General features: G+C 36.3%; 3 protein-coding genes across 3 annotated transcripts in view; 1 reads left to right on the forward strand and 2 right to left on the reverse strand.

The window, feature by feature from the left end:
• The window catches only part of LOC134796759 (brachyurin-like), a 519,833-nt gene that overhangs the window by 376,384 nt on the left and 115,450 nt on the right, over positions 1-27,999 (forward strand). The gene's annotated exons all lie outside the window — the stretch shown is intronic.
• The window catches only part of LOC134796701 (semaphorin-2A), a 415,353-nt gene that overhangs the window by 282,237 nt on the left and 105,117 nt on the right, over positions 1-27,999 (reverse strand). The window lies entirely within an intron of this gene.
• LOC134796908 (uncharacterized) lies at positions 79-2,446 on the reverse strand. The gene is made up of 2 exons (XM_063769107.1): positions 2,120-2,446; positions 79-1,552 (listed from the first exon to the last, which is right to left on the reverse strand). The coding sequence occupies exons 1-2, from the start codon at positions 2,414-2,416 to the stop codon at positions 773-775; spliced, it is 1,077 nt and encodes a 358-aa protein (XP_063625177.1). The 5' UTR covers positions 2,417-2,446; the 3' UTR covers positions 79-772.

Genomic DNA, 27,999 nt, shown 5'->3' on the forward strand with positions numbered 1-27,999 from the left:
TAGAAAAATATTGGCCATTTTCATGTCTGAATAAATGCTATAAAGCAGGAAAAACATATAAACGCGATAAGTATGTAGTTTTCAAAATCTCTATTTTGTTTTTTCGCCTCGCCTAGTTTCGCTAGAGATCCATTTATAACATCAACACTCCAAAACCTACAGAAACAAAATGCAAATTTATAAAACACATTTTCCTTGAAGAGTTAAACGTAATTTCTTTCTCGCCAAGGCGTTTCCTGAAATAAATTACAAGTGTAAAATTCACAACAACAAAAGCGTAACAACAAAAGGCTCGCGGCCCAACATCCGGACGACCCTTCCAAACTTAGCAGCCTGATTACGGATTTCCGAATAAGAAAATAAGAGAATAATACCGCGCCACGTATACCCAAGTGTTTGTAAATAAAACTTGTTTTATTTACTTCGAAATTTTGCGAAAAAGCTTACTCAGACTTCCGCCGGTATCCAGTAGAGAAGTAAGCCTACGCTACGCTACCAGCGTATTAGTCTTTGATTTTTAGATACCTTTTAATGAGTTTTATAACTGCCAATGGGTTGGTAAAGAAAAACAAGAATTTAGTGAGGCAGTTTTTTATAATACTATAATTATGTACAAACAAAAACACTCTTAACTGTAAATAGGTGGGCCTTATTACAAAAGGCATAAGGTCTACCGGTGGACAGTTAACAGTTGGCAATAGTGCATATATTATATAATGTGAAACTTTTGAGTCATAGGTAAATCTTGCGCGTTGAAACAGTTAAAAAACACTTATTCGTCGTTCACTTGTTGTATCGAACTTTTTCGGTTCGTCAGAATGTTTACATGGAAATCTACGTAATCCATTAGTTTCGGTTGAGGAGTATAATATTGAACATACAAGTGGAACCTAGGGTCTTTTTGAGGTTCAGCATCTCCAGCTTCTGCAGGAGTTGGCGCTGGTGCCACTGGGATCTTGCACCGTGCCAGCGACTTCGGCATAAAGGGCCCTCTATCAGAAAAGGCGGTCGGAGGCCTCACTTTCCTCCACAAAAAAGGTTCCTTATGTATAGACCCGTGATGCAATTGCGAATGCCGGCTATTGTGAAGCTTGGGCACTGCTGGACTGGTCAACTCATACATTTCGGGTAAAGATAAATACCAGTAATCGGTTCCATCTCCAATAATAGGGAAAAGCCTCTTATTAGAGAAATTGGGACGATGCTTTCTGACAAATTCGTCATATTTCCGTTTCAATCTGTTCATATACTGCTTGTAGCGAATTGATTTTAAAAGTTTTTCAAATTGCATTAGTTCTGTAGTAGCTGGGTCAGAATAGACCCCTGCGCGGCAGAAAGTTCTAAGGAGGTGATGCAGTTTGAATACGACAAAGGCAAGCCATTTCCTTGCTTCCTCCTCAAGGATCCTGAGGTTGTCAGCTCTGCTGATGAGGCCAAACTCCAAGGCCTCGGCAGCGCGATGCTCGCCTCTCTCAGTCACGGTGGCCAGCCAGCGGCGGTAGCGGCGGTAGCAGAATTTGGTGCGTCTTGAATAGTGACCACGCCATAAAGCCTGTCGCGAATGACGAGACTAATCAATGGAATGTAAATAGGTCATTCTAAAAATATTGTCTGCGGTCTAATTGCCGCGACCCATACAAAATGTATGAAAAGAGTAGTCGTGGCATTTAAACGCAACCACAGACATATTCTTAGAGAATGACCAAATATGTACATATTTAACATGCAACTTTAACTTATATGTAGTTGCCAAAGCTGAAGATTGTTTTAATAAATTATTAAAAATAAAACATCAACGAGCTGACATCAAGTTATTAGTATTTCGTAGAGCTCTTGAAACTATTCTAAGAATATTAAAAGTAGATATCCCCTTTTTTAAAAGCAAACCTTGAACTTTATTTATATAGCGAGGTAAAGTAACTAAATTGACTCATCATTTTATAAACTTTACGAATAAAATTTTTAGTACCTTAAATTAAGAATTGCTACAATCTACAGAAAGTTGTAAGGATTTGTTAGTTAGTATATAAATAAAAATATTTCAGCCTGTAAACTTAGCTAAATATGTTAATAATGAGTACGCTGGCTCAATGCGAGTTGGATATCTACTAGTAAATACCTGTATTTTAGTAGCAGCTCTGTCGTAGTGTCTCCCATGTTTCTGCCTCACAGCTCGACGCAAGGCTACCTTATACGCCTTCCGGGCCTGATGGACCCTGAATGCGCACTGAATAATCGTGGCGTTCTTCGACAACCACGCAACATGCTTCCTAATCAAGTAGCCTCGTGCCATTCGCTGCAGAAACAGTACAGCTATGAATCTCCTATAACGGTCGCCTTCTGCCTTGTCCGTACGTTCTTGTAAGATCACGAAGAACTCCTTTGAAGAAGGCAGGAATGCTGCAACTCTAGCCATTTGAAATTTTGACTTTCGATGCGATGTAAACAATTGTGCAGGCAACTGACATTGTTAATGACATTGATAGTTTAACGTTATAAAAATATTGTTTATGATGACTTGAGTCGTTTAGGTATATTGAAATAGGTTGTATTTGGTTGATTCAAATAAAAAGATCTTCTCTGCTTAAAATTAGATATTTGTAGATGTAGCTTAATTTGCCTTCAAACCCCTAATATGTTCAATTCATAATTAAGCACGACGATCTTTCCAGTCTCGTCTATTTCGGTCTATTCAATTCGTAATAAGCGCAGCTTGTTTTTTTATTTAGGCCCTTAAATGAGGCGGTGTCTCGGTTGCCCATTTCATTCCCTTCCCCTAAGCAACGATACTCCGTTGATTTGGAGAGTCCTCTCTCCCTCCCACCCTCTCCATTCAGGTGAGACCGTGCGAGACATCATGCATAATTCAACAATCAAATTGGCAAGGTGTGTATGACTGCTTATTTATTTTATGCCTAAAATTTACCGGTAATTTTCGTACATATGTATGCCCGCAGGAATTGAAAAGCCAATTTGAGGTTGGCATTAAAATATATTGTAATAATGGGACGAGAGACGATATAAATATTGTTTGTTTGCCCGACCCATTTTCGTTGATTTGGTGTGTGTATTCATACAATGAAAAGGTCTGGCGAATTGGATTGTGGAACACAGTTGACGGCGTTTTTATTAAAACGTCTACGACCTACATCGTCTTGGTAAACACGGTGAATATTACAGTGAATATGCTTCCCTACTTTTATCTAAAACAGAAAAAAAGACTGTATTTTATTACACTCCGTTTAAGCTAACTTGAAGTACTTAGTAGCTGAACTGAACTGAACTGAAGCTGAGCTGAAGTGATGAGGAAGTGTGTCATTATAATTCATACTTCGTGAAATATTTCGTGATGTAATTGCGTGACAGGTTAACCCTTAGTTGAAAATAACTGGGTTTTGTTTAAATTTTCTACCAGAACAAACACAATCCGACAACTTCTCATACTTGACTAACTCGACCTTCGACAAAGTTTATATTATATTAAAAGCAAACAGCAGAAATGATAAACAAAATTTAATTTCGCAATTTACAGAATGAATGTGAGAAATTCATTTTAGTTTCACTTCGCATGTAAGATAACCGCGAAGAGCAGGCTCTGCCGCGAAAATAATTTACACTGATGAATATTTAAATATCGCGGCCTCTGCTGTTTAGTGGCTGTACACCGCGGTTATTAACATTTCAAAGAACATATAACGGTGTTTTCCTAATATTTAAGCTCTTTATAATCTAACACTAACAATATAAACTTTGTTTATTTTGTCAAACGTCAAACATTTATTATTAGTAGTTACTAGGTACCGTCAAACGTCAAACATTTATTATTAGTAGTTACTAGGTACCGTCAAACGTCAAACATTTATTATTAGTAGTTACTAGGTACCGTCAAACGTCAAACATTTATTATTAGTAGTTACTAGGTACCGTCAAACGTCAAACATTTATTTTAATAGTTACTGGGTAAGTGGGTAAGTACCCACTTCATCATCGGGTTGGATGTGTTATAAAAGTTTTAGTAAATTATTATCAGTTCTTTACAAACATACATAAAAATAACGCTTAAAAAATATTTCGCACAAGTATAATACTATTTACTGACGAAATTAAAAGGTACTCAGAATCAGAAAAATCGTCACGGAGAGTAAGTTTTGTGAATAGGCTCATGAATATGAACTTGACACTTCGTTTGTTGATTTAAAATGTGTCTTATTAATATATAAAGTTACTTTTAGTTATTTAGGTAGCCATAACGCTAATATTTGTGTACAGTCAGTATAGTCATCGAATACATCGATAAAACCCATATCGGAAATATCGTGCCGATTTCACAGTAGGTATAACCAGTTTACCCTAGAGAACTTAATCCATTAGATACATTTTGATTCGGCTACCCAACCCGCTTGCGGCGCCTTTACCCAATATATGCTAGTATTGCTAGTTACACTACACGCGCATTAACTATAATATGCACAGCTGCGATTCGACGGCCAATCGATTCCTTTGTGTTAATTCCTGATTCGGGACGTTCATTACAACAAATTAAGCCCGCTTTGTAATTTGTACTCGAAACTCTGAGTTAATTGCAATTAATTGTTTTGTACACGTGAACAGCGTAAGGTGCTGACACTGTAATGATTATCTGGAGTACACTCGAAACGTTTAATGTGTCATTTTAATTGCAATTGAGCTCATTTACTTTTTCATTTCGATTTTTGTACTTTGATGTGCAAATGGCTGCTTCGAATATTTTAAGGAGAGTAGTATACATATTTTAAGTATTTTAACTAAATGGGATCTTAATTTATCTGGCAATACTCATGAATTTCAAATAGAACATAGGTACATAAAATGACAACACTTCAAATGTAATAAAATATCGTTAACATTGACTAATGACAATTTTGTTAATGATTTTGTTAAGGGTAAGTACCCATTTGAGTTGTTAAGGGTACCCTTAACAACTCAAATGCATAAAAGTCACAAAGAGGCCATATTATATTATATTTTATTTTAATATAACTTTAGTTCGGCTTACCACACAAACATTCTTCCATACAAAGCTAAGGATTACACGCGTGTAGGTACTCAACGATTAATTCATTAGAATAAACGGGACACAAACATCCCCGGCTCGCGATAAGAGTACGGCACTAAAACGTTTTTGTAATTACGAGTACTGCCGAGATGCTGCAATGCAGTCAGAAGTAATTCCTGCTAATATTCTTAAGAGGATAGTAGAAGGCCATGACTATGTACCGTACGTATACATGCTAATGTATAATGTAGCATTGTTATGACCACATGTAGGATCATAGAGGGCTACTTTGGCCCATGTAAAAGGGGTCTAATAAAAATACAAAAACGTGAACAGTTAAAACTAGCCCGATAATTTTAATGCAATAATCAAATCTGCAAGTGGTTAACAGCAATGGCCAAAGTTACCCCCCAAGGTCAAAATTTCCCGACTATGGTAATGGAATGGAATGGCTAGGCTTTTGTTTTTTATATTGATTTTAGTAAACTTATTTGTAGTAAGACAGATACGGTATCCTAAAACCAGCTATATTATGAATTAGTTAAAAATAATAATTGGTCAATAAAAATATAATAAACTATGTATTTACGCCTCAAATTATAACTGCTATTTTAGAAATTCAATAAACAAATCGGACGTTTTATTTTATTTCTGAGAAATATTTTAAAATAAATCAAGGGTTAAATAAATCAAAACGTTAAATTTAAACCTACAATACCTCGAAATTTATATTAGGTAGGTACATTTGTAACCACAACTCAATCTGTGCTAAGAATTTCCCATCAGATCAAATTCCTTCATAAAAAATATAAGAGTCCCAACAGAACAGAAGGCTTAAGTATTCTGTTTTAAGAATTAGAAATGGGTCTCATCTCATTTTGACCTTGAGATGTATTAATCAGACATCTCACCAAAATCATATCAAATTGATAAAACAGAATTGAATGTTCCGGAAGCGAAGCGAAAATTTAATTTAATAATTTTAAAGCAAACTGTTAAACTTTTGTTCGTAAAATCCGATAGATATTGAATAGGAAAACAACGGTCGCTCTTATTTCCGATAACACGTTTAGCGGCGCTGATGAAGTTAAGGTGAAAATGTTTATTTTCGTGTTAGTTAAATTTTCGCTGGCGCACGAAAACAGTATTAGCTCTAAAATGAATCGTTTGCATTTTGTTTTTATCATTGTGCCGTGCTGTGATATCAGTTTTGTTGGTTTTTTTGTGTTAAAAAACCATTTCGTTTCAGTTATAAACTGAATTACTTGTCCTGCCGGAAGCGTAAATTTTTCCATTTTTTCCTTTAATAGAAAATTTGGAATATCGCTCTCAGACGTATCTGCTTGTTTAAAAATTGGTTGAATTACTTATAGGTTTTAAATGGCAAAGAGATTTTTTTCATTTTCCAAGGAGGCAGTAGTTTCTTGAGATCCCCAAAGGTCATATCTGATGGTCTGGACATGAAAACAGGATCTTTTATTAACATATTATCAAATTTCAGGACTGTTCTAGAGATTTTGACCATCGTTCTATTTCGATTGTGCTAAAAGCATTCGTTTTAACCATGAAAATGTTCATTTCCAACAGCGACATACGAGTTTCTATATTACATTCTCGGTAATAAGTTAATAACGTATTATTTCCTCCGTAACTTGCATTACCTGGGAGCTGTTAATACCAAGTGCGCGAGGCGTCATATTGCAAAAGTTTTAATTTTTCTCTAACCTCAACTTCGAGGCGAGTCGGTGCCGGTGTCAAGTTTCAGAGATATTATGTCATTAGATTTAATCTGGGATATGTCTATACTGGGAGTTTTAGAAGTTAACATGTAGTTAATAAATGATTTTACTGAGGATAAAGATTTTTCTCTCGACAGTTAGTTTCGGAACATCTTCTTCTTCCTCGTTCCCTCAAGGCTGAGGATCGCGACCACATGCAACATGTCTCCATTGATTGCGGTCATAATCCAAGTGGATAGCACGGTGCAGGCTGCCGCCACTCGTCTTCTTCATGGCGTCAGACCATCTCTTACAAGCCCCACCTTGAGCGCGTTTGCCATTCATTCGCCCCAAGATGATACACTTCTCTATATCATGCATTGGTGATCTCATAATGTGTCCGAAAAATCTAAGGGTTCGTTCATGGCATGCTTTGGAGAGCCGTGTGGTAATACTGAGTTCTTCCAAAATAGAGATGTTAGTTCTTCTAGCTGTCCTAGTTTGATCTGGATTTGTTTTGCATACAATCTGTCAGTGTGAAAAGTTACATTTTTTCAACAACAAACAGCACTTTTATGTTACCAAAAGACAGACATGTAAGGTAAAATAAATTAATTTTATATAAGGGAGGCACTTTTGGGGAGTTAAGTAGAAATTAAAAAAACCTATATTTATTGTTTTTTTTCTAATTTAAGCCTTAGAAACAAATACGGTCCCTAAATTCAATTATTATTTTGCCATCTGAAATTAAGTACAATTTAATGTCCGTCGTCAATAAAAAGCGAGATTTAACACATTCATTGCAACTAAGTGCTACGGGTTAAGCTCGTAGCTCGTAGCCACGGTTTCGTCGTATGGAGCGCGTAGTCGCTACGAACAGTGTACCCGACAGGCGGGTTCCTGGCCTTGAATGTGTTATTATTCTAATATTATTACAATATTTAATAACATTGCCAACCCACTGGGATAGTATTTTAATCCACGCTTATTTTAACGACCTTTGGGCGGTTCTAAGTACTAAGTACCATACATCATTTTACCAGGAAGAAAAATGTGCCATACTGTATCCTGACCTACTTCCGAAAGTTGAAAATAATTGTCTTAACTAAGTAAAAATAATAAATCCTCTGTCATCGTAAACGTATCTCATATCCCAAAAGCGATGAGGGGTGAACTGAAACTTCCACATTCCGCGCCCTTTGACCCGGTCACTGTTACTGGAGTTCACGTCTTCTTTCAAATTGAAAAAGGCTCTATGCACCATTTAAAACACACCAACATATGTTCTTACTGCGCCGCGATATACCCGAGTGTCTCTAGAAAGAAAAAACCTGAAACTTTTACTTTACCCTCCTCGCCAAACTTATTAAATGTCGCAGAAAGATATTTGACGGTTCCGGATATTTTATGGTGATTAAAATGTTAAGTATGTCTTTTGTTTCCGTCAACTTTGCCCAAAGTTTCGATATTCTGTACAGCGTTGTAATAATGTCTTTGAAGCCGATGTTTGTGACGCAGAGCGTCTATTCATACAGTTTGAATACGTTAAGGTTGTTTGCGAAAATTTTAATTGGATTTGTTTGATGACATCTTGGGAAAGTTTAATCTAAATCTAAAGGAACAGGTGCCATGGTTACGAGAGTCACGCAAAAAACGATAATCGATAAAAGAAACGATAGTCCATCTTTTACCTAGAACTTAAGTCTTTGCCACGTAAGTTGTATTAAATACTCGTATCCAATCAAAATCTGTTAATAGTCAGAGTCGATTTCGTTTGATATATGAGCCGACACTTGAAAGTTTTAAATATTTTTCCGTCCGTGTTCAGCTACTTGTGATATAAATGACTAGTAATAAAACTTCGAATTTACGATTCCAGAATAACCGTGTTTAAATATCAGACGCAGTGTATTTATATTTGCCTGAGAACCCGGGTTTACGAGGTGCCGGTCGTATACGGCGAAACGTCAACGCATAAAAATGTCGTAATATTGCATGCAACATATATGAGCCGTACTTTATGAAGGCGAAGTAACAGCGCGTGTAGTTATCAGTATATTCTCCTAAAATATTTAAAGTTTGTGTCCGTTTAGCCAAAATAAAACTAAAACTCGACATAAAAATCAGTTTCTATTTATGGATGTAATACATTGGACTGAAACTTTATATCCTTTTCGTTTGATGCCACCAAAAGATGTTCACATTCACCAGACAACAATAGAACTTTTTAAACATTAAAATCAATTAATTTATCCCTACTCATTTACTCAAACCATGATCAACATAACCATACCAATATTATTGGTACGCGCAATAGCTACAGTAAATCGTATATCTGTTCCATTTGGCGACAGCCAAAGTACTATACTGATATACTGATGATAGTTTAAGTCAAAGTACTGATAAATAAACTGTGGAAGCAATGTTTTACTTGAGACATAAACTTGTATGCAGATGCGTCCACTAATGGCACCGCATGTGTTGGCTGTAATGCGTGATAGTGAAGGGTTATCCGGTATCGCACCTCTAACACTTAAAACATTGCAACTATCGCGTCGTCGGTTGAGATTATATTATATTAGCCACCTCTCACTGAAGACAGTTTTTGATGCTTGTATTGATTAACAGTATTCAACCTAATTTTATATCGGCATTACTTGTTCATTTTTGTCAGTTACTTATTAAGTTTCTTGCTACTGAAATCTGGCATAGATCGCGTTTTAGCAAAAATCTTACTACCTACCTACTAACTACTACTTACAATTCTACTTGAATATAAAAAAATCATCCAATACTTTTAAAGTATATATTTAAACAGGTCACTCACCTTTTTTTAAGTCGATAATCGTTCCCTCTATTTTCGAATCTGCGCCGGTCTGCCAAAGCGAGCTCCTGAAGATACTACTCGTTACGGTGTGAAACATGTCGAGTGATTTTCGACTCAAAATACGTGAGTGACCCGTTTTAATATAAATACCTATTTAATGTCTGTGTCTTACGAAAGTTCTGCTATTCAATACTTAGTAACGTAAATATGTACCAGACCTAATAATTAATTGCAAACAAATAAAATTAACAAGCTTATACTACATATCTTATTCAATGCTTATACTACACTCGTACTCGTATGTCGCCTCCAACCCGAAGCACTTTAATCAACAGCTGTTTGCTTAATGAGATGACGCACAGAACGGTTTCTCGCACCTCTGTTGAGCTAATACAATTTAACTTGCTGGGAATGGGTGATAAATGGGATGCATTGCAAGTTACTTGGATTCTAGAGCTTCGGAAGTTTGCCTCAGCTTTGTTTGATAAAGATTTGATAAAGCTTAGCGATTCTTTTTTTCAAATGCTGTGGCCACGTGACGAAGCATGCGCAACATACATCTTGCATAATACTTATATAAAATGGAATATTTTTAAGGTTTTGATGGATATTCGTATTTCAAACATAGTACTTTTATATGTCATTTTCCGGTAGTTTTAAATGATTGATAAAATATTATTTTTTTTGTTAAGAATTACACAGTTTAAGAGTCAAAATGTACTTGAACGCAATAACTAGTAGGTAAGTATTAAAGATAATTATATCTTTAATTTAAGTTTGTAAATGTAATTTGGCTCACTATTTCTATGTTATTAGCTAACTTGTTAGGTACGCTAGCTGTAAGTTTTCCAAACAAATAAAATATAATAAAAATACTAGTTCCTTCAATATAATATTTTGTATTGTAAGTACATATTTGCAAAACAGTCCGCGGATTATTGGTTACACATACAAGCTTTTTTGTAAAAAAATAAAATTTACAAGAGCATTTCTAGGTAATTCTCCATCTCTATTACTGAACATACCGTGACGCCAAGTAAAAAAAAAAGATAGCCACAACCGAATACAGAACCTCCTCCTTCTATGAAATTGAAGTCGGTTAAAAAGTATCAAAATATTATGCATTTATCATGAAATTACTATACGTTTAAAAAAATGTTATCCTAATCACCTTATCGGCTGAGATCGGAATTTTCACGACAAAACATAAGACTGTCGCAATCTAGCTAGTGTTAGAAACATTTATATCGATATCGGTAGTTGTGTAATAGAAGAAAGTTACGGTCCTCCAAATAATAATACATTTAATACAAAATCTTACGTGAGGTTTGTCTGAAATTATATAGACACGGATGCAATTTCTTTTTCGAAGTCCACGTCAGTACAAACAGCACACGATATTTATTTACTATTTGGTTTGCGATAGTGATATCTACATATTAAAAATTAGTTTCTCACGTAAGATTTTGTATGAAATAATATATTATTTGGTGGTATCCATAATAAAATCTTTCTAACACTGGCTAGATTGCGACAGGCTTATGTTTTGCCATAAAAATTTCGACCTCTGCTTATAGGGTTTATGTAATAAACTCCAGATTAATTATATGTAATTTAGGCACACAAAAGGTCTAGAAAGAGTGTATAGGCATACTAATCAAATAATTGTTATAGTTGAATTATCGAGAAGATGGAATTGCATTTGTAGTGGTTGTATGCTGATAGTACAAGAAAATAGAAAATTCAAATATAGAATGCCTGTAAACAAACAATACTACTACATATGCAATTCCACGCTCTCGATGATTCAACTATAAAGCGCTTTAACAGTCGTAAAGATATTTAAAAATCTCTCAACATTGCCTACTCTCTTTTTCAAAGAATTGTATATTCAATAAAGCCGGGATCATTTAATTTACTAAGTACCAAATCGGGGTACATATTTATTTAAGCTGAAATCGCATAAAAATTGTTCAAACATTTGTCAGCATAAAACTGACTGTTCTTTTGAGCCTCAGCTTACAATAATTTAATGTCGTAATAATTCATTTATTTTCGGGATTAGTAGCCAATGCTCGTATATTGTGGTTTCATGATCAGGCGGCGTAGCACGGTCGCGTTTTTATCGCTTGTCACCATGCCTGTCGTTCTAACTAGTATGTTAGTGCGAAAGGGACGCGCATAGTGATAGGCGATAAAAATGGAACCGTGCTGCGCCCGCAGGTCTATTCAGTTAGTGATAGTGATTCAAAAATATTGTTTCTGGTTGAAGAAATTTCACTTATGACAGCTGATACTAAGCGTTGTAGGGCATATAATTTCAATGAGTAAGTAAGTACTCCGGCGTAGGGCACGATATAGGGCTTGAAAGTATTTTCAATAAAACTGCTATGAGACACAAACATATCGAAATTATTAATACCGGCCACTCACGTATTTCCGAGCCGAGCAATCGGTCGCGGAGAGCTGCGTCGGTTCGCCAATGCGTGCTCCTGTTGTAGCTTCTCGTAATGGAATCAAAACATGATTAGCAATCTTCGACTTAAAATACATGAGTGAACCGTTTTAGTATAATAATCTTTAATAGGCTTGATAGCTTATTGAAAAGTTGGGTATCTGTTTCTTGAATAGGTACTTACATTTTACGTCGGCGTCGGATTAAAAGTTACACTTACGTCCACACACGTCCACCCACAACGTAAACATATATTTTTATGGAGAAGAGATTCTTAGTTATTTCCAATCTATGAGCGTAATGCATAAACCACGCTAACTGTAAAAATAAACTTAGGCTAGTCTTAAGGTTGAAGATTTAAATAGGTACCTATTTTTTTTTAACTTGAAATAATGTATAGGGATTTCTCGTGCACCTCTGCTATGGAATTGGCATGTAGTTACAAGCTGCAACTGAGAAACAGTTGTTACGTTTTGATTCTAAGTTAAAAACCGGACAAGAGCATGTCGGGCTATGCTGAATGTAGGGTTCCGTTATTACCCGTTCGGCCACAATAGGCTGCCTTGAAAGGGGGATATTAGTAAAAAAGTATGACATGCACAACAAGCAAAAGACAACACGACATTTTTCGTATGCGTGGCTTCTTCCTTGTTGCAAAAACTAAGTATTGGAATAAGTAGACAAAATTATGAAAACACACTGATGTGGACGTACCAGCATGACTTGTTTCACTCATGTGTTGAAAGTATCTTGCGTTTCGCAATTGAAAACTATTTTCAATATTTCCTGGCTGAATGTTTGTTCTATTCAAAAAGTAGAAGCGGAATTCAGAAAACGATTTCTTGCGGAGCTATTCTAATATTATTTGGTAAGTTGCGGGAAATATAGTAGAAATATCTTGTAAACAACAATAACTTCAGTCATGTACAGAAGTCAAACTAAAATACTTGAAACTTTTTAAGCACTTGCTTGTGTTTTCGATGTATTGAATAGGCAGAACGACTGCTATTTAAAAAAAATCAGAAGTTGCTACATTTCGCTTTTTTTTTTGAAAGCAGTAATGTTTGTATAGGAACATATAAATTTATATCACGGCGATGATTAATTAATAGGTCCTTGAGTACTAATCGATTTACTTGTAAAAGTAAAACGTAGGCGAATTAAGGCCTAAACTGACAACATTTTTTTAAGATGCACCCTTATTCTTTCCTAATAGCCCGTTTATCTTACCCCCCAAGTAAAACGTATCGACTATCCCGTATTTCAGTTAAAGAGTTGTTTTGCTAGGCGGGTCGAATGAATAGCAGCCTTTTGATGGAAATTTAATGAGCGCAAGGGAGGACTGACCATTACTGAGACAAGGGTCGCTATTCCCACCGTCTACCGGGCACTAGTAAGTCGAGGACTCTAGTCGACCAGCATAAGTGCGTTCTCGAATACTTATCGTTATTAAGGATCTTGAGTTCACAGTTTACATTGGTTCGTCAGTTGTTTGATTCGCCTGCGTTTGGTAAGTGGCGGGAATATAATACAAGGGCCGTTTCAATGCACTGTCCGAAGGGGGATCTGCACATTTTGAAACGTTTTTGTTCATCATTGTATGCATTTTTACACTATATGGATATCAGTGTAAGTTAGAATGTCGATGTGCAGTGTCATACTAGTTGCAGTCGGGTTGCAGTCCGTCTGTATCGGCCCTAAACGGCGCGGCGCCTACATACTTATGGCGTTATTCAGAAACGCTTATCAAGTCAAGTCTAACAAACACTAGACTTGAAAATCATTTGTGTTTATCATTCGATTTTCACTATTGTTTGTTAGAAAGGGACAAAACTTAACAGAGGTTTGCTAAGTTTTATGAATAAGGGGTTAGCATAGAAGTGTACTACCGGGACAGTAGTAGTCGCTTAGTTACTTTTGCTTAGATGTTATTCAGGTTTAAACTATGTAGTCGAGGACATAAATATGTATACATTTCTTCACCTTAACCCATTGAAATAAGGTGAAAAAATGTATACATAATTATGTCCTCGACTGTACATAAAACATTAATACATGCACCCACAATACAGACCAAAAAGTTTTTATACCTACTTTAAGGTCTCAGGGTGGATTTTAGAACAAAAACAATCAGTATAACTAATCACAATTATTTTATTAAACTTTGCAATAAATTTCATATGAACAAAGGAACGAATCTTACATTGAATATCGCTTAACGAAATATAAAACAACAGCATGGAACGATAACAAAATAGCTCACACGAACACGACGGCGGCCGAAGGAAAAATGTCCCGAGCAACAGTTTGCACCGGTTTTTATACCCTATGCGGGGTAGGGTCGACTTGGTGTTGCCAACACTACTTATTCGATTATTTATAGTGTTAAAAACTCTTGATAAGAGTGTTCTTGATAAAATTGATTATAGATCCAATTCATAAACTCAACATTATTCGCATGCAGGAACTTTTCAAAAGGATCTTTCAATACGAAGGACCGCAGAGGCGTTTTCAAATTAAAGTCTGTATTCGCTTTCATACCTTAACTGGGTATTAAGACATCCGCGGAGTTAACAAGGTCCTTAACTATTTGCTGAATGCCGGCCTTTCAGGCTAAACTCGTTAACTAAAAACAAACGGCATGTGCCGCTAAACGTAGTGTTGTGTAGGACTCGAGTCCTTTGAGTCCTCTGCTTCAAGACTCGACTCAGTTTTCCAGACTCTTATAATTAAGTCTAAACTCGAGTTCTTTTCAACTTGATAAAGACTCGAGTCCTTTCTAGAGACTTAAATTGAGTCCTTTTCAGAGAACTCGATTTTTACACAAACAATTTCGAAATGCATTTTGTCTTTATGTATAATTTAATTTGTGAATTAGGTAGGTACACAAATCATACCATAATGCCTAATTTCTTTACTGTTTTTCAGGAAAAACCTATAAAAATGTTCACGGTGTTTTTATTCGGAGGCTCGAGTCTTTTTGAGGTGCAAAAAGGAACTCGACTCGGGGACTTAAAATACTCGGAAGTTTCTTAAGCGCCGATTCTCGTAAAAACGAGCCGTGTTCTTCAAATTCAGACTCAAAGGACTCGAGTTCCTACCAACACTAGCTAAACGAGAGGCTTATTCAGATTTTAAAATAAGGTTATACCGAAAAGGTTTGATACTTGCATTGCCGAATAGGTGTATACATTTTTCTTCATAGATTGTTATTTACTACTTATCATGACGACTTTAATGAGCCCCTCAATGAAGTTGCGTTACTTTTTAGGGTTCCGTACCCAAAGAGTGAAAACGGGACCCTATTACTAAGACTCCACCGTCCGTTTGTCTGTCTGTCACCAGGCTGTATCTCATGAACCGTGATCTGTGAAATTTTATATTTTTTTGTGATGTATATCTGTTGCCGCTATAACAACAAATACTAAAAAGTACGGAACCCTCGGTGGGCGAGTCCGACTCGCACTTGTTCAAAACATTGCATTGTGTAAAACATTGCATTGTTGCTGAATTTACCTAAATAGGCCCACGAGAAACCTTACGCAGACTCGGCGGCTTCAGAGACTATGTATTTCTAATTTTTTATAGAGGCCGATTTGAACTATAAAATGGATGTCAATTTGACCTCAATTTATTCGCCTTCGATCGCCCTTGGTTCTTGCTTGTAAAATATAATTATTATTGATTCGAATGAAATACGCTGCGAGTAAAAACATAATCTATAAGAATCAATAACAGATTTTAAAGCACTGCCGCTTCCAATATAGGCACTCATATTAGTGGGAGGGACACCCTGAGATTGATGTATGTAATATTAAGCTGGTAACATATTTTTAAAAATCTGATTTTGCCTCCCAGAGCAATTTTTATGTTCCAAAGAACTTCAAATAAGGACGCCATTTTATATTTACCTACTTACTTATATGTATTTATCATCATTAGGTCTTTAATATCTTGACAGATGATTTATGCAGCGTCTGTAAGCGAGGAACAACGTCTCTCGTTTCTGTATAAGCCAATGCGGGACCGGCATTTGCGACCGCATTTATGGCAGCTGAAGCAGGGAGCCATGTCGGCATCATCAGGTAGATTGTGCCATGCGTTGTCGTGGATTTCGCGACCTTTCGCAATGGTACCCCTCCATCCATCACGATCTGACGCGAGCTCCTCCCAAGTATCCCTATCGCTATCAAATAAGTCCCTATCTACATTTATTTATATTTATATAAACAGTATAATAGTGGCATATTATGGATAAGTGTAATTGGTTTTGAATGGACACTTGTTGTGCGCCGTATCCATAATTTGGCTGTGGTTCAAAGTGTTGAAAATTATTGTCTGAATAAAAATGCTGTATGGTACGAGCACGGTTCAAGCATAAGAATAATATGTATAGCCTACTTGATAGTACACGGTTACTGTAACCGGCTTTTTTGGAAAACTCCATTCCTTGCCTTCCAGATCTTGACAAAACCTTGGTATAGATTTCACGTCACAGTCGTAGCTTTTGCGCAAGGAAATTCCTCTGAAACCTAAGTCTTAAATAAGATAAACCTAAATCTAACACTGTAAGTTAAGAAATGATAAAATACGACTGTTAAACAGTGCACGATTATATTTTGTTAGGTTGGGTTCGGTTAAGGTCCGTTACTGGTGCGTTTTATTTAAATATTTCTAACCTGAACTGATTCTATTCTCAGAATCTTTTACTTATACTTCTAGGAAATTAAACACATTCTAAATAAGTCACTTTTGTGGACAATACAATAAAAGTTAACAACTCAGGTACATATCACGTTTTTCTTATTTGAGTCTAAAGTTCTGAAAAAATGTATCCCGCCTGTAAAGCTGCAGCGTAAAAATTATCTTTAGATCCCCTTAACTCAGAGATGTCCACTGGAAAGACTTGAATGAGTTAAGCACACTATAAAATGTGTATGCACCAATTATTCAACTTGTAAGCTACTTCCATATACGTTCACGATAAGCTAGTTGTGTACACATTCTGTGGAGGAATTCCGCGTATCCGCTTGAGTCGAGTTGTACAATAATGCAGATCTTCTCTAGCATGAACGAGTGCTGAGACGCGCGCGCATACTGTCTGGCGGACCGTGTGCTCTCGAGAACCTTTACAGAACTTTGCAGAAAAGGTTCTGCGTACGTTTGTGAATGCGCTTCTAGCTTCTAAAAGATGATGTTGACAAGTGGATCTGTCTGGGGTATGTATACGTATACGGATAGTATTTAATTTTTCTTTTAGAAAACAATAACCTCCACTGGAAACTTACTAACAATTTACCGAAAATTCGAATTGAAAAATGGTAATGAGTTTAATTCAAATTAAGTAATGTATATAGAAATTCTAATTATCATTACACCATGGAAGTTTATTATGTTATTGACAAACCAGCAACGTTATTCTAGTTCGTTGTATATTGCATATTGTTTTCTTATTTAACACTTAAGTACATAGTTATTTATATTATTTATTATGAGCCAATATTGTCCCACTGCTGTACAAAGGCCACCCTGTTTTTCGTCCTCCGCCGAAGTCTCTTAGTCCTCGGAAGTCTCCCACCAGTCTGACAAAAGCGTCATTAGGTACTCGTCCCACCAAATCCGACGAGGGCTACTGTGACGCCTTACAATTTGTGGGACCCAACGGGTGGCCGTTAAATAACATAGTTATTAAATTACTTTTTATAACAGAGGTTATTGATTTTAAACGCTATTAAATATTGAAATTCCTATCAGAATAAACTAATGCGTAACTGTTATTTTCTACAACGTCCATCGTTTCCTATAAACAGAGATATCTAAATCTACAATGAGCAGTCTAAGCAAAAAAAGCTGTCAGACCATCCTTCACTTTTTCCTCTTAGCTTGGCTGTCTATACATTATTCATTGTAGCCATGCAGCGCCACCGTCGGAACGAAAAAGGCAGTTGGAACATATGGGTACTGAAGAATCTTGCTTCATTCTTTCCTCTAACAAGGGTGGGGTATAGTGAGGTGCTGTTCTCAGGAATGTTCCCGACTAAAGGGAATACCGCGCGATTTTTAGCATTCATACTTTTTTCAAATCAATTCATATGTTTTTATTGTTTCTTGTTTTCCTTTTTAAAATCGATGCCGTTCATACTCAGGTATAATTTTTGCATTGCTAATATTCTTGACCATGAATGTATGAATTTAGGACTAGCTTCAGTTTATATACGATAAAAATGCAGTAACGTCTTTGAAGAAATTTAAAGGCGTATCGATAGCGATATTTTTCAAGTCACATTAATGGATACGCTAAAGCTTTCTATATTTACCATACCATGAACATTATCTAAAAAAAATGGAATAGGTATATGTATAGGTATAAGCAAAAAAGAGATGGCGGGATGACCTCGACGCTTTTCGCAGCGACTGGCGGGAGTTTGCACCAAACCATGATGAGTGGCGGAAGAAAGGGGGAGGCCTTTGCTCAGCAGTGGTACCCAAGATAGGCTATAGAAAAAAGGTATAGGTACATTTCAGTTCATTTCTGCAACTAAAATCCAAGCCACTTTCCCTGTCCGGGTGCCCCCAATGTGGGGTCGTGAAGCCTTTTTTCAGGAGTCCCTGCTTCCAATATAGGTTCACAACTTCAAAGAGACGTGTGACTTTGTCATATTATTTTGTATTCGGACAGTGAACGTATTTAACAATGATATTTTAGAGCAAACGTTAGAAATTGAGTAAAAAATCGCGTAATAAGTAATTACATATAGGGCAACATTGCAAATTGCAATATGTTCGTACGGCCCTTCACTAAGGCTCGTATAGGTATGTAGGTATACCAGACGGCGGGCGACCGTGTAGAACAACGGGAGAAAAATCTGCTTTTAATTACCGCCCAGCGAACAACGCTGGTTAGAATTTTCTTTTGAAACCCCCACCCTTTCGAAGCACTCGATAGTAAAATTTGCTTTATTTAAAAGTTTAACTGGAAAATTCAAGGAGGGTTTTACAAAATCAACTTGATACAATTACGAGTACAATGACATAATAGTAAATGTTACTTTGTTTTGAACTTTAATAATAGCGGCAAATATATAGTATGTACAGTGTACGTACCGTAACTAAGTATATCGTATAAAAAGTTACCTTACTGTAACGTGCATTCCATGTGTGATATGTATTTACCTGTAACAAATATGAAATTTTATTTAAGCATTTATATACTTACCTATATACAAATGTGTAATCATAAGTTTCAATATTAGGTAGTACAGGTTTTAGTACCTAACGTAATATTAAAATGTACAATCAAATTCTTATCCAAACCATGTTAGTTGAATGAATACCATATCGGTCCCGATCAAGCAAAGCACGATAATCAAAATAATGTATAATTACACTGTATTAACTACGGTTGTAAACAACAGAGCTGAAAACACAATAAATTGCATCAAAACACGTAAATTGCCAAAACAAAAACGATTACACGAATCTCCCACCACGCGATAAACTAATGTAAAATCTGCAACAACAGATTGAAATTCTGCTAAGCTACAAAACAAGTGGAAAGTTTTGAAGCGAGCGCAAATTTAATTACTGGATAAGCGTACAAGTCGAGTTTGGGCACTGCCAGGTTTATTAGCAAAGGTTAAGCCCTAATACACACACTGGAACACAACATAAACGACTAGATATAAATTATATTCAATATTTATTTTAATTAAATACATTCATAACTTAAACATGTCCATAAAGTACAATAATTAAAATACCTTAATCACTACTATATTCAATAATCCATCAGTTAACGTACCTACCTAACGTGTTCTATTCAGTTCAAATTATTTCTCCCCTCCCTAATAAGTACCTATCTACAAAGACCGCTTTGACAAACAAGTCTTTCGATTAAAATAAAACCAAATTCAAGCCAAATCATCCGATATTAGGTATGCCTAGGCATGACAGATACACATAGGTACCTACTATCGGTTAATTTATTGATTGCATAGGTATAACACTTCTTTTTACATCATTGACGTCATGTTATCAAATTATAAAAAGCAAATAATGTGTACGTTTTTATTCTCGCTACATGCCAACACCGACATAACCAGCTAACAATTCGCAATCCTTATTCCATGGAAAAAAGCTGCTAGTGCGTTAATATCACGTTTTATCATAAAAGCTAATACATATACTATATTTCCAGTCAGTAATCCATATCCATACTATAATATAATATTATAAATGCGAAAGTGTGTCTGTCTATCTGTTAACTCTTCACGCTTAAACCGCTGAACCGATTTAGTTGAAATTTGGTAAGGAGATAGTTTGAGTCCCGAGGAAAGACATAGGTTAGTTTTTATCACAGAAATCACCCTTTAAGGGGATGAAAAGGGGGGTGGAGGTTTGTATGGGGAATCGATAAAAAGCAGATTGGATAAAAAATAAGCTATCCAAATTACTAACTACAGGCAGACGAAGTCGCAGGCAAAAGGTACGTAAATTGCATGTATCTGCAGTTGAGGCTCAAAGGCACTAGATAAAGTTTAATTAAACGTTATAAACAGGTGGAGCTTGTCATCCTTGGATACCAGCTTAACTTGATTAAATTACGGCAATGTAACCGAGCTGTCCTGAGGTTTAATTATTTTAGGAAGTTTCGCAAATTCGATCTGCTCGTGTGTTAAATCCTACGTGTTACGTAAATGTGAAACTTTAGGTATAGCTGAGTGAAGTAGGTAGAGATTGGACGGTGTTATCCAAACAGTCGAACTTTCTATCTAACCGGCGATAGAAGGTATTTGTAGAATGTTGAAACACTACTTTGTATTATTGTAGCTAGTTTTCTGTAGTAAATTTCAATAACTTACTGACTTACCTTACCTACTTGTTTTGTACTTAAATGATTTTATACATATTTAGAGTATTTGAGCTTGTTGAAGATTTGTAACATTATGTCTCGTAGGTAGGTACTTTAGTCAAAGTAGTACTTACATGTTAGTGAATAAATAATTTCTGTTACATTTTAACACGGCATCGGCATTCTAAAATGAAACGTGATAAAACATAGCGTACTTAATTGAAAATAATCGACAAAATTGAAAGTAAATAGTATTCGCAATTCTCAAAGAACAGGCGGAAACTAATTTGTTGAATCATTTAGACTTTACATTGGACATTTAAAGCGTAAAACTGTTGAAAAACTAAATTAGCCTAAACCTTAAATGGCTGGCTGACTGGTACTTTATTTTCGAGGCCAGGCTAATTTTATAAAAAGGAAAAAGACGATTACCGACGCTTCATCTAATTCTGAGTTTGTGAAAATTATTCCAAGAAAGGTTTCAAAGCATTTCTCTGATAAACTTGCTTCAAAGATTTGTTGATCCATCCTTTTAGTATCTTCGAGGTGTACTTTAATTGGTTTTGGGTTCTACGCAATTCGAATATAATTGGACGAGCTGTCACTGGGATCGCATTAATTAAGTTTCTGTTGCTAAGTCGGAATATACAGAAGCCAGAAGGTGAGATTAAATAATGGTAGCTTCCTTTTTTAGTTTTTATTAGACAACTAAAATGACTAATTGATTCGTGATTATGGTAAAAAAGATTCTGAGTGACTTTTCTTTTGACAACAATGCTGCATGAGACATTTCTAAAAATATTACGACTGTGTGAACTTGACAAAAATATAACAATTTTCAAAATTATAAATTGGATTTTAAAACTTATTTCACTATTACCGTTTTTACTTTTATATAATAAAATGTGTAGACACATTTAATGCGGTAAAAACACGGATATTTTCCTAAAGGTTGAGCCAAAATTAACTTCAAACTTTAAGGATGATCTCACTAATTTCGGTCGAGTTTACGAAACCCCTCCAGGTAGGAATACCTACTTACGTTTATTTTTGGCAGTATTAAAACTGATATAGGATGATAAATGCTGCGGGGAAAAGACGATATAAGTATATTTATTTATTTATTCTACTCGCCTGTATGTCACGGCAGCTCGACTCTGTGGCGCGTGAAAATTCAAGGCCATCGTGTAATTAGGTTCTAAAACAAACAGTCGGCAGGTGCGACATTTGAAACGGATAGGTATGCTCCAATTAGCGACGTTCGGAATTCTGCCCTGCCACCGTATGTGCATATATATACTAGTTCAGACATGGACTTTATTGCATGCGAATAAGGTATACTTTAAGTGGTATTTAAATTATGAGTGCGGCTTCGTAATAAACATAAGGGTAATAACAATAATTGAGTTTTAATGCTTCACAATAATACACGTTTTAATATTGTATTTCCATGGCTGTAGAATAGACCTTTTGAACGAAGGTTTCCTCTCCATATCTTCACGTACAGTCAGCAGCAATAGTTGCTAAGCGGGCGAGGTGTTCAAAATGATCTTGACGCGACTTTATTGTTAAGAGAAAGAGCGCGTCAAGGTAATTTTGAACACCTCGCCCGCTTAGCAACTTCTACTGCTGACTGTATGTTGATTTTGTTGTTAGAACAAATTTGGTAGTTTATAGACAGATGGCATCTTTCCATCTTTACATTAACAAAGATAAAAATCTATTATGCATCTATTATAAATTCTGCCTATTTGCACTAACAGCGACGATCAGCTGAACTACATTGCTTGAATTATAATTACTATTTTGTAACACTATTAAAAACTTTACTTTAAGTTTCTTCCTTGAAACACAAAAGTTTATAAGCATTTTTTTATAAGTTTATAAGTTTTACAGCCTAAGAAATAAACAACCTGGATGCCAAATAGGACTGTGGTCGTTCTTCTTTTATACAGACAGACGTTTTTCCCCCGCATGATTATTTTATGTGAACATTTAATTCTTTGCATACCTTTTAATAAATATCAAATCATTACAATATTCCTCGGTCTGTAACTAAAAATGGAATTAATATTTGTTAGTTTTTTCAATAAAAGCGTGACGGAGTAGACATTCATTCGTCACACCTCCATCACGAATTCTGTAAAGTCACGTAACTCTATAGTTGTAGGACTATTTCTATGATATAACTAATTTGGTCCAGTTTTTAACGTTGATTATTAATAAGCCTTTTGACTTGTACTCGTTACATTTATTTTGGAGCTAAGATATATTAATATTCATACATATTTCACTGGAACTTGAATTAGGGCCAAAGTTGTAAGTTGTGGAGTAAAGTTACCCGAGTTTACGGTTTTAAAAAAGAACGATCCGACTGCAAATATACGTAATGCGACATTTTCAAAACAGCTAACCACGTTAACCTGTTGCCGTTCTTCAGCTCGGCGTCGGTACATTAGACGCAGCAAACACTAATGACGACATTTATCACGTCGCTTGACACAGGTAGCTTTATCTTCAAGTGGATAAATGTCTATTGTTGAGCGTGCATTTGTAAGAAATTCTGAACTTTTTGATACTCTATTTCAACTAATATTTAAGTGAAAAGTAACTATCTAAGTACCCAAGTAACAATTTGTGGTACTATAGTGGTCAATAGAACGTTTCCTAAATACCACCTAAGGTCCTATAAAAGACCTAAGAAGGTTGTATAAAGCCGAAATGGCGTATCTTTAGTGCCATTCAGTGATATAGTAGACCTGTGGCAGTGTCAGCCGTGACGTTTTAGGTCTATAAAAGTGATGTAATGCATGACTCTTGTGCTAATTTGTTGTCAGAAACGCCATTATAGTGTTAATTTATACTATAGTAGCATTTGAGATTCCATTATAGTGCTTGTTTTATACTATAGTAGTATTTGAAATTCTATTATAGTGCTTTTTTATACTATTGTAGAATTCATAGTTCCTTTACTACTTGTTGTGTGTTTACTTCACAAAAACGGTACTAAGTAAAATGGTGATAAATAAAGACGTTATATTAATATGCGCCATTTAGATGTCGAATAATTCGGTCTTTAGTGCAAAAAGTATATGGGACGGAAGTTTTACCGTTAGAATAGTATTAGGTTAATGAGGAATTTTAAATGCCCCCTAGATTTATTTATGTTTTTAATAAAATAATTTAATAAAATATTATGATATTCACCATAGTTACTACTATACAGCCAAGAAGTAAATCCGACGCTTTTATAGGCTAACTATAGAACTTAGGACGAAATATTCACCGCCATCATGATTAAAATTAGGGTTCCAAAAGAATTTTGCTGTGACCCAGTTGCACCTACAAACTCTTTAGAAAGATATAGGATTTTTTTTTAATTTAGATGTAGTCATTACTGTTGTTTCCTTTTTCAATGAGATTGGTAAAAAAAATGTGCTAATAATGGATGTCGATAAATATCTAAACCGTCACGATTTTATGCTTGTATTAAATCATTGATGATAAATCTCACCTACAATCACTAATATCACTGGGGTCTTTTTTATCAATTCATTAAAATATAAAAATATTTTGTACGGAACCACATTATGTGGCTTAGGCCTGAACTTATATAAGCAAGATATAAGTAGCCATTACAGATCAAATTGATCATTTACAAGTAGTCGTTTTCTACCTTTATGTATCTAACTCGGTTTATAAAAGACATAAAAACTCAGCTATAACGCTGTTGTCTTTTAAAAGAAAAAACAAAACCACTATACAACAGTTTTGTGATATAAAAGAGTCATTGTGACGTTTACAGCGATGAGATATAATAGGGATTTTAAAACTACTAAAGCGCTTTTTAACGCTATAAATAATTATGTCCCAAAAACGCTACTATAGAGCAAAACAGTTCTATAATAGTGTTCATATGACTACTAAAGTATTATGTACTATAGCAGTGATCTCTAAAGCCACTATATCCTATAATCGTTGTATAGTTGGGTTTTTGTCACTGTTTAAACACAAAACTATAGCGGCTTGCAGGGAACCTTAATAGCGCAAACTACTAAAGTATTATGTACTATAGCAGTGATCTCTAAAGCCACTATATCCTAAAATCGTTGTATAGTTGGGTTTTTCTCACTGTTAAAACACAAAACTATAGCGGCTTGCAGGGAACCTTAATAGCGCAAACTACTAAAGTATTATGTACTATAGCAGTCATCTCTAAAGCCACTATATCCTAAAATCGTTGTATAGTTGGGTTTTTGTCACTATTAAAACACAAAACTATAGCGGCTTGGCAGGGAACCTTAATAGCGCAAATTAGTTGCATAAAAGTGATTCCAAATACTATTATACAGTAATATTGCTCTATAGTGATTATATTTGAACCTGTTATAGTACACGCCTGTAACGGCTCTATAAAATGATGATGTAAACCTTTACATCAATTGCTTATAGAATATATTAGCTGTATAAGCCTATAGAGCAAAAAGGTGTTGCCAAGCGCTTTTATACGACAGGTGGTCATCTCTGAAACCTTAATACGACGTCTATACAAGCTTTTAGCGATAAAAACTAAAATTATAGGACTAAAATGTTACTTGGGTAGAAAGTAAGAAGAATCTTAAAGTAACAAATAATATAAAAACTTTAATGCACACCTCAAGCATTGAAAAACCCACAGTGCCAGTTACTAATCTTAAGGGTAGAGGCTTGTTCTCTCTGAATTGAGATAGTCATTTAATTTCAATACTTATAATTATAACAAGGTATTTTTTTATAAAAACGGATTGATAATTTGCATAGGACCTGTTTTAAGAAAACTGATGTTTCGGAGACAAGTGAAGTTCCTTTTTAATGGGAAAATAACAAAGTTTTCTGTTATTAAAATATGTATATTTTTTTAAATTATGCGCGTGCAATAGAGATAGCAACAGGCGGGTCAGTCTAGGTACGAAAAATGTTGTTCTTGCAAAAATAAAAATATTTTCTCCATTAAATAACCTCTCACACGTCATGCAATTTTACTGAACGTAATACCTAATAAATGATTCGATAATTTCGATCAGCCCCCTGTCGGCACTTCGATGAAATCGCAAAAATGTCATCCGAATGTTGATGATCGATCACTCTCCATGCAACAGACACTCGGAGTCCTTATTCTAGAAGGTCCATTTGAGGCATTTTGACGTAGGTTGATGATACCAAAAAAGAGTTGGGGTTGATTTTTTTTTTTATGTATTCCTTGTGCATTTATCGTTTGGTTCCTAAGTCATGGGTATTTTCTATGTATATAAGTATGTATTTATCTATATAAGTGTAATGTGTATCGTCGCCTAGCAGCCATAGTACAAGCTTTGCTTAGTTTAGGGCTAGGTTGATTTGTGTAAGATGCCCCCTGATATCTATTTATTTGTTATTTTTTTGTTAAATAGATGACCGAACAAATACCTACGACGCATCTCCATTTCAGCTTGAGCAAAAATGCTGTCTTGTCCAGCTGTCCGTCTGTTCTCCTTTACGGTGGCATTTCTAAACGCTTTCACAAAAAAAAAATCATTTTCATAGAGAACGTAAATTTAGAGTAAAACGCAGATTTTTCCAGGATTGTACACATTTTCCAAGATGGCTGCGATTCCTCGAGGTCCCCATATATCAGATAGTGTGGACATAAAAAAGAGACCTTTCATTAACATACATACACAATTTCAGGACTCTTCTAGAGATTTCGAGGTTAGACCTAATCCGATTGTGCTATCGATTTAGTTTCTCAAATCATTTTAGTTTGGTGTGTAGTTCGCGAAGTCTACGGCTCACAGAGCCATTGGTAATGGTATTAAATCGTTTCAGAATACGGACCCGGTAATGGACAGCGCATTCAATCTGTTTGCGACACGTAGCGGCGCTAATGCGGTTATCGGGTAGCTGTTTACGGTGTGCGTGGGCCACGGCCGGCAAAACGATCATTGCCGTATTGATTTACATGGACTAATACGGCGTTTGAGTGGAAATTGGTAAGGTAATAAGTAGATCCTAAACACTGACTACACTTTACATTTAATTAATAAGCGAGAATTACATTAATGTCAATTTCACTTAAGAACTAAAAAATAAACTATCAATAAACTCTAAAACTATAAATTACAACTAAACCCAAACTAACCTATAAAAACTAATCAAATAACCCACCCCGCATCGCCCCCGGCGCAAAGGTGCCCATCACACTTGCTGCGTTACCGCGTTGAACCGCGATGGACAACCTCTGCGCTAGGAACGATCCGGAGCGGGGGTCGAGACCCCTCTGCTGCAGGCGACGCCCCAGCTCCCCGAGAAAAGTTTTCGCCTCCGCGCACCAACACCCAGATGTCTCCACAGCCAAGGGGACGAACAAGTAGTTCGTTAGCCCCGAGTACTTGTCCCTTTTTAGGGACGCCGCCTGCTCAGCGGCTGCACCTGCCGACCGCACAGTGCGGCCAAGGTGCGTGGCGGCAAATGTGCTGACGCAGGTGGCGTCCCACAAAAGGCACTTTCCTTTCTCCCATGGCACCAGAGTCAAACCGTCCGGCCTTTTGCCATCTGACCGACTAAGGCCCGGCGGCTCCAGCACACACGGGACGTTGGCTGACACCAGCGCCCTTCGAACAATGTCGTTCAACGCGTGGTGGCGTGGAAACCTCCCCGCGCATCGGCAACAGCTCAAAGCGTGGTGCCCGTTGCTCTCCACCATGGACCCGCAGATGCATAGATGTGGTTGACAAACATCGCAGCCCAGACGAAGAGCAACGGCCACCCGCAACGAGTCATTGTCGAGCAGGGTGCCTAAGTTCGGGGAGGGAAGGGCGTGCAACCAAGCCCCAGATTCTGGCGCCAAAGCCGCGTTCAGTCTGGCTCTATCCGCACCAGAAGCTTTGCCTAAAAGACAGTCAAACAGACGCTTAATCCCGACCTCGTCCCACAAGCGCTGACGGAACGGCTGTTCAGGCACTGACGCACCCGGGTTGAGAGCCTCCCAGGCCGACAACGCATCGGAAGCGAAAGGTATTTCTGCCTTGCCACCATCTAACGATAAAATCTTAGTGACAAGGTCCACGGCCCCCGCCGCCGACGCCAGGAAAGCCG

The sequence above is a fragment of the Cydia splendana genome, chromosome 14, assembly GCF_910591565.1.
Source record: "Cydia splendana chromosome 14, ilCydSple1.2, whole genome shotgun sequence".
Classification (NCBI taxonomy): Eukaryota; Metazoa; Arthropoda; class Insecta; order Lepidoptera; family Tortricidae; genus Cydia; species Cydia splendana.

Excerpts from the sequence above, each read along its gene's own strand:
- LOC134796908 (XM_063769107.1), bottom strand. The coding sequence starts at position 2,416 with ATGGCTAGAGTTGCAGCATTCCTGCCTTCTTCAAAGGAGTTCTTCGTG. Across the intron at positions 1,553-2,119 it reads GAGCTGCTACTAAAATACAG|GCTTTATGGCGTGGTCACTA; the intron begins GTATTTACTAGT and ends CATTCGCGACAG.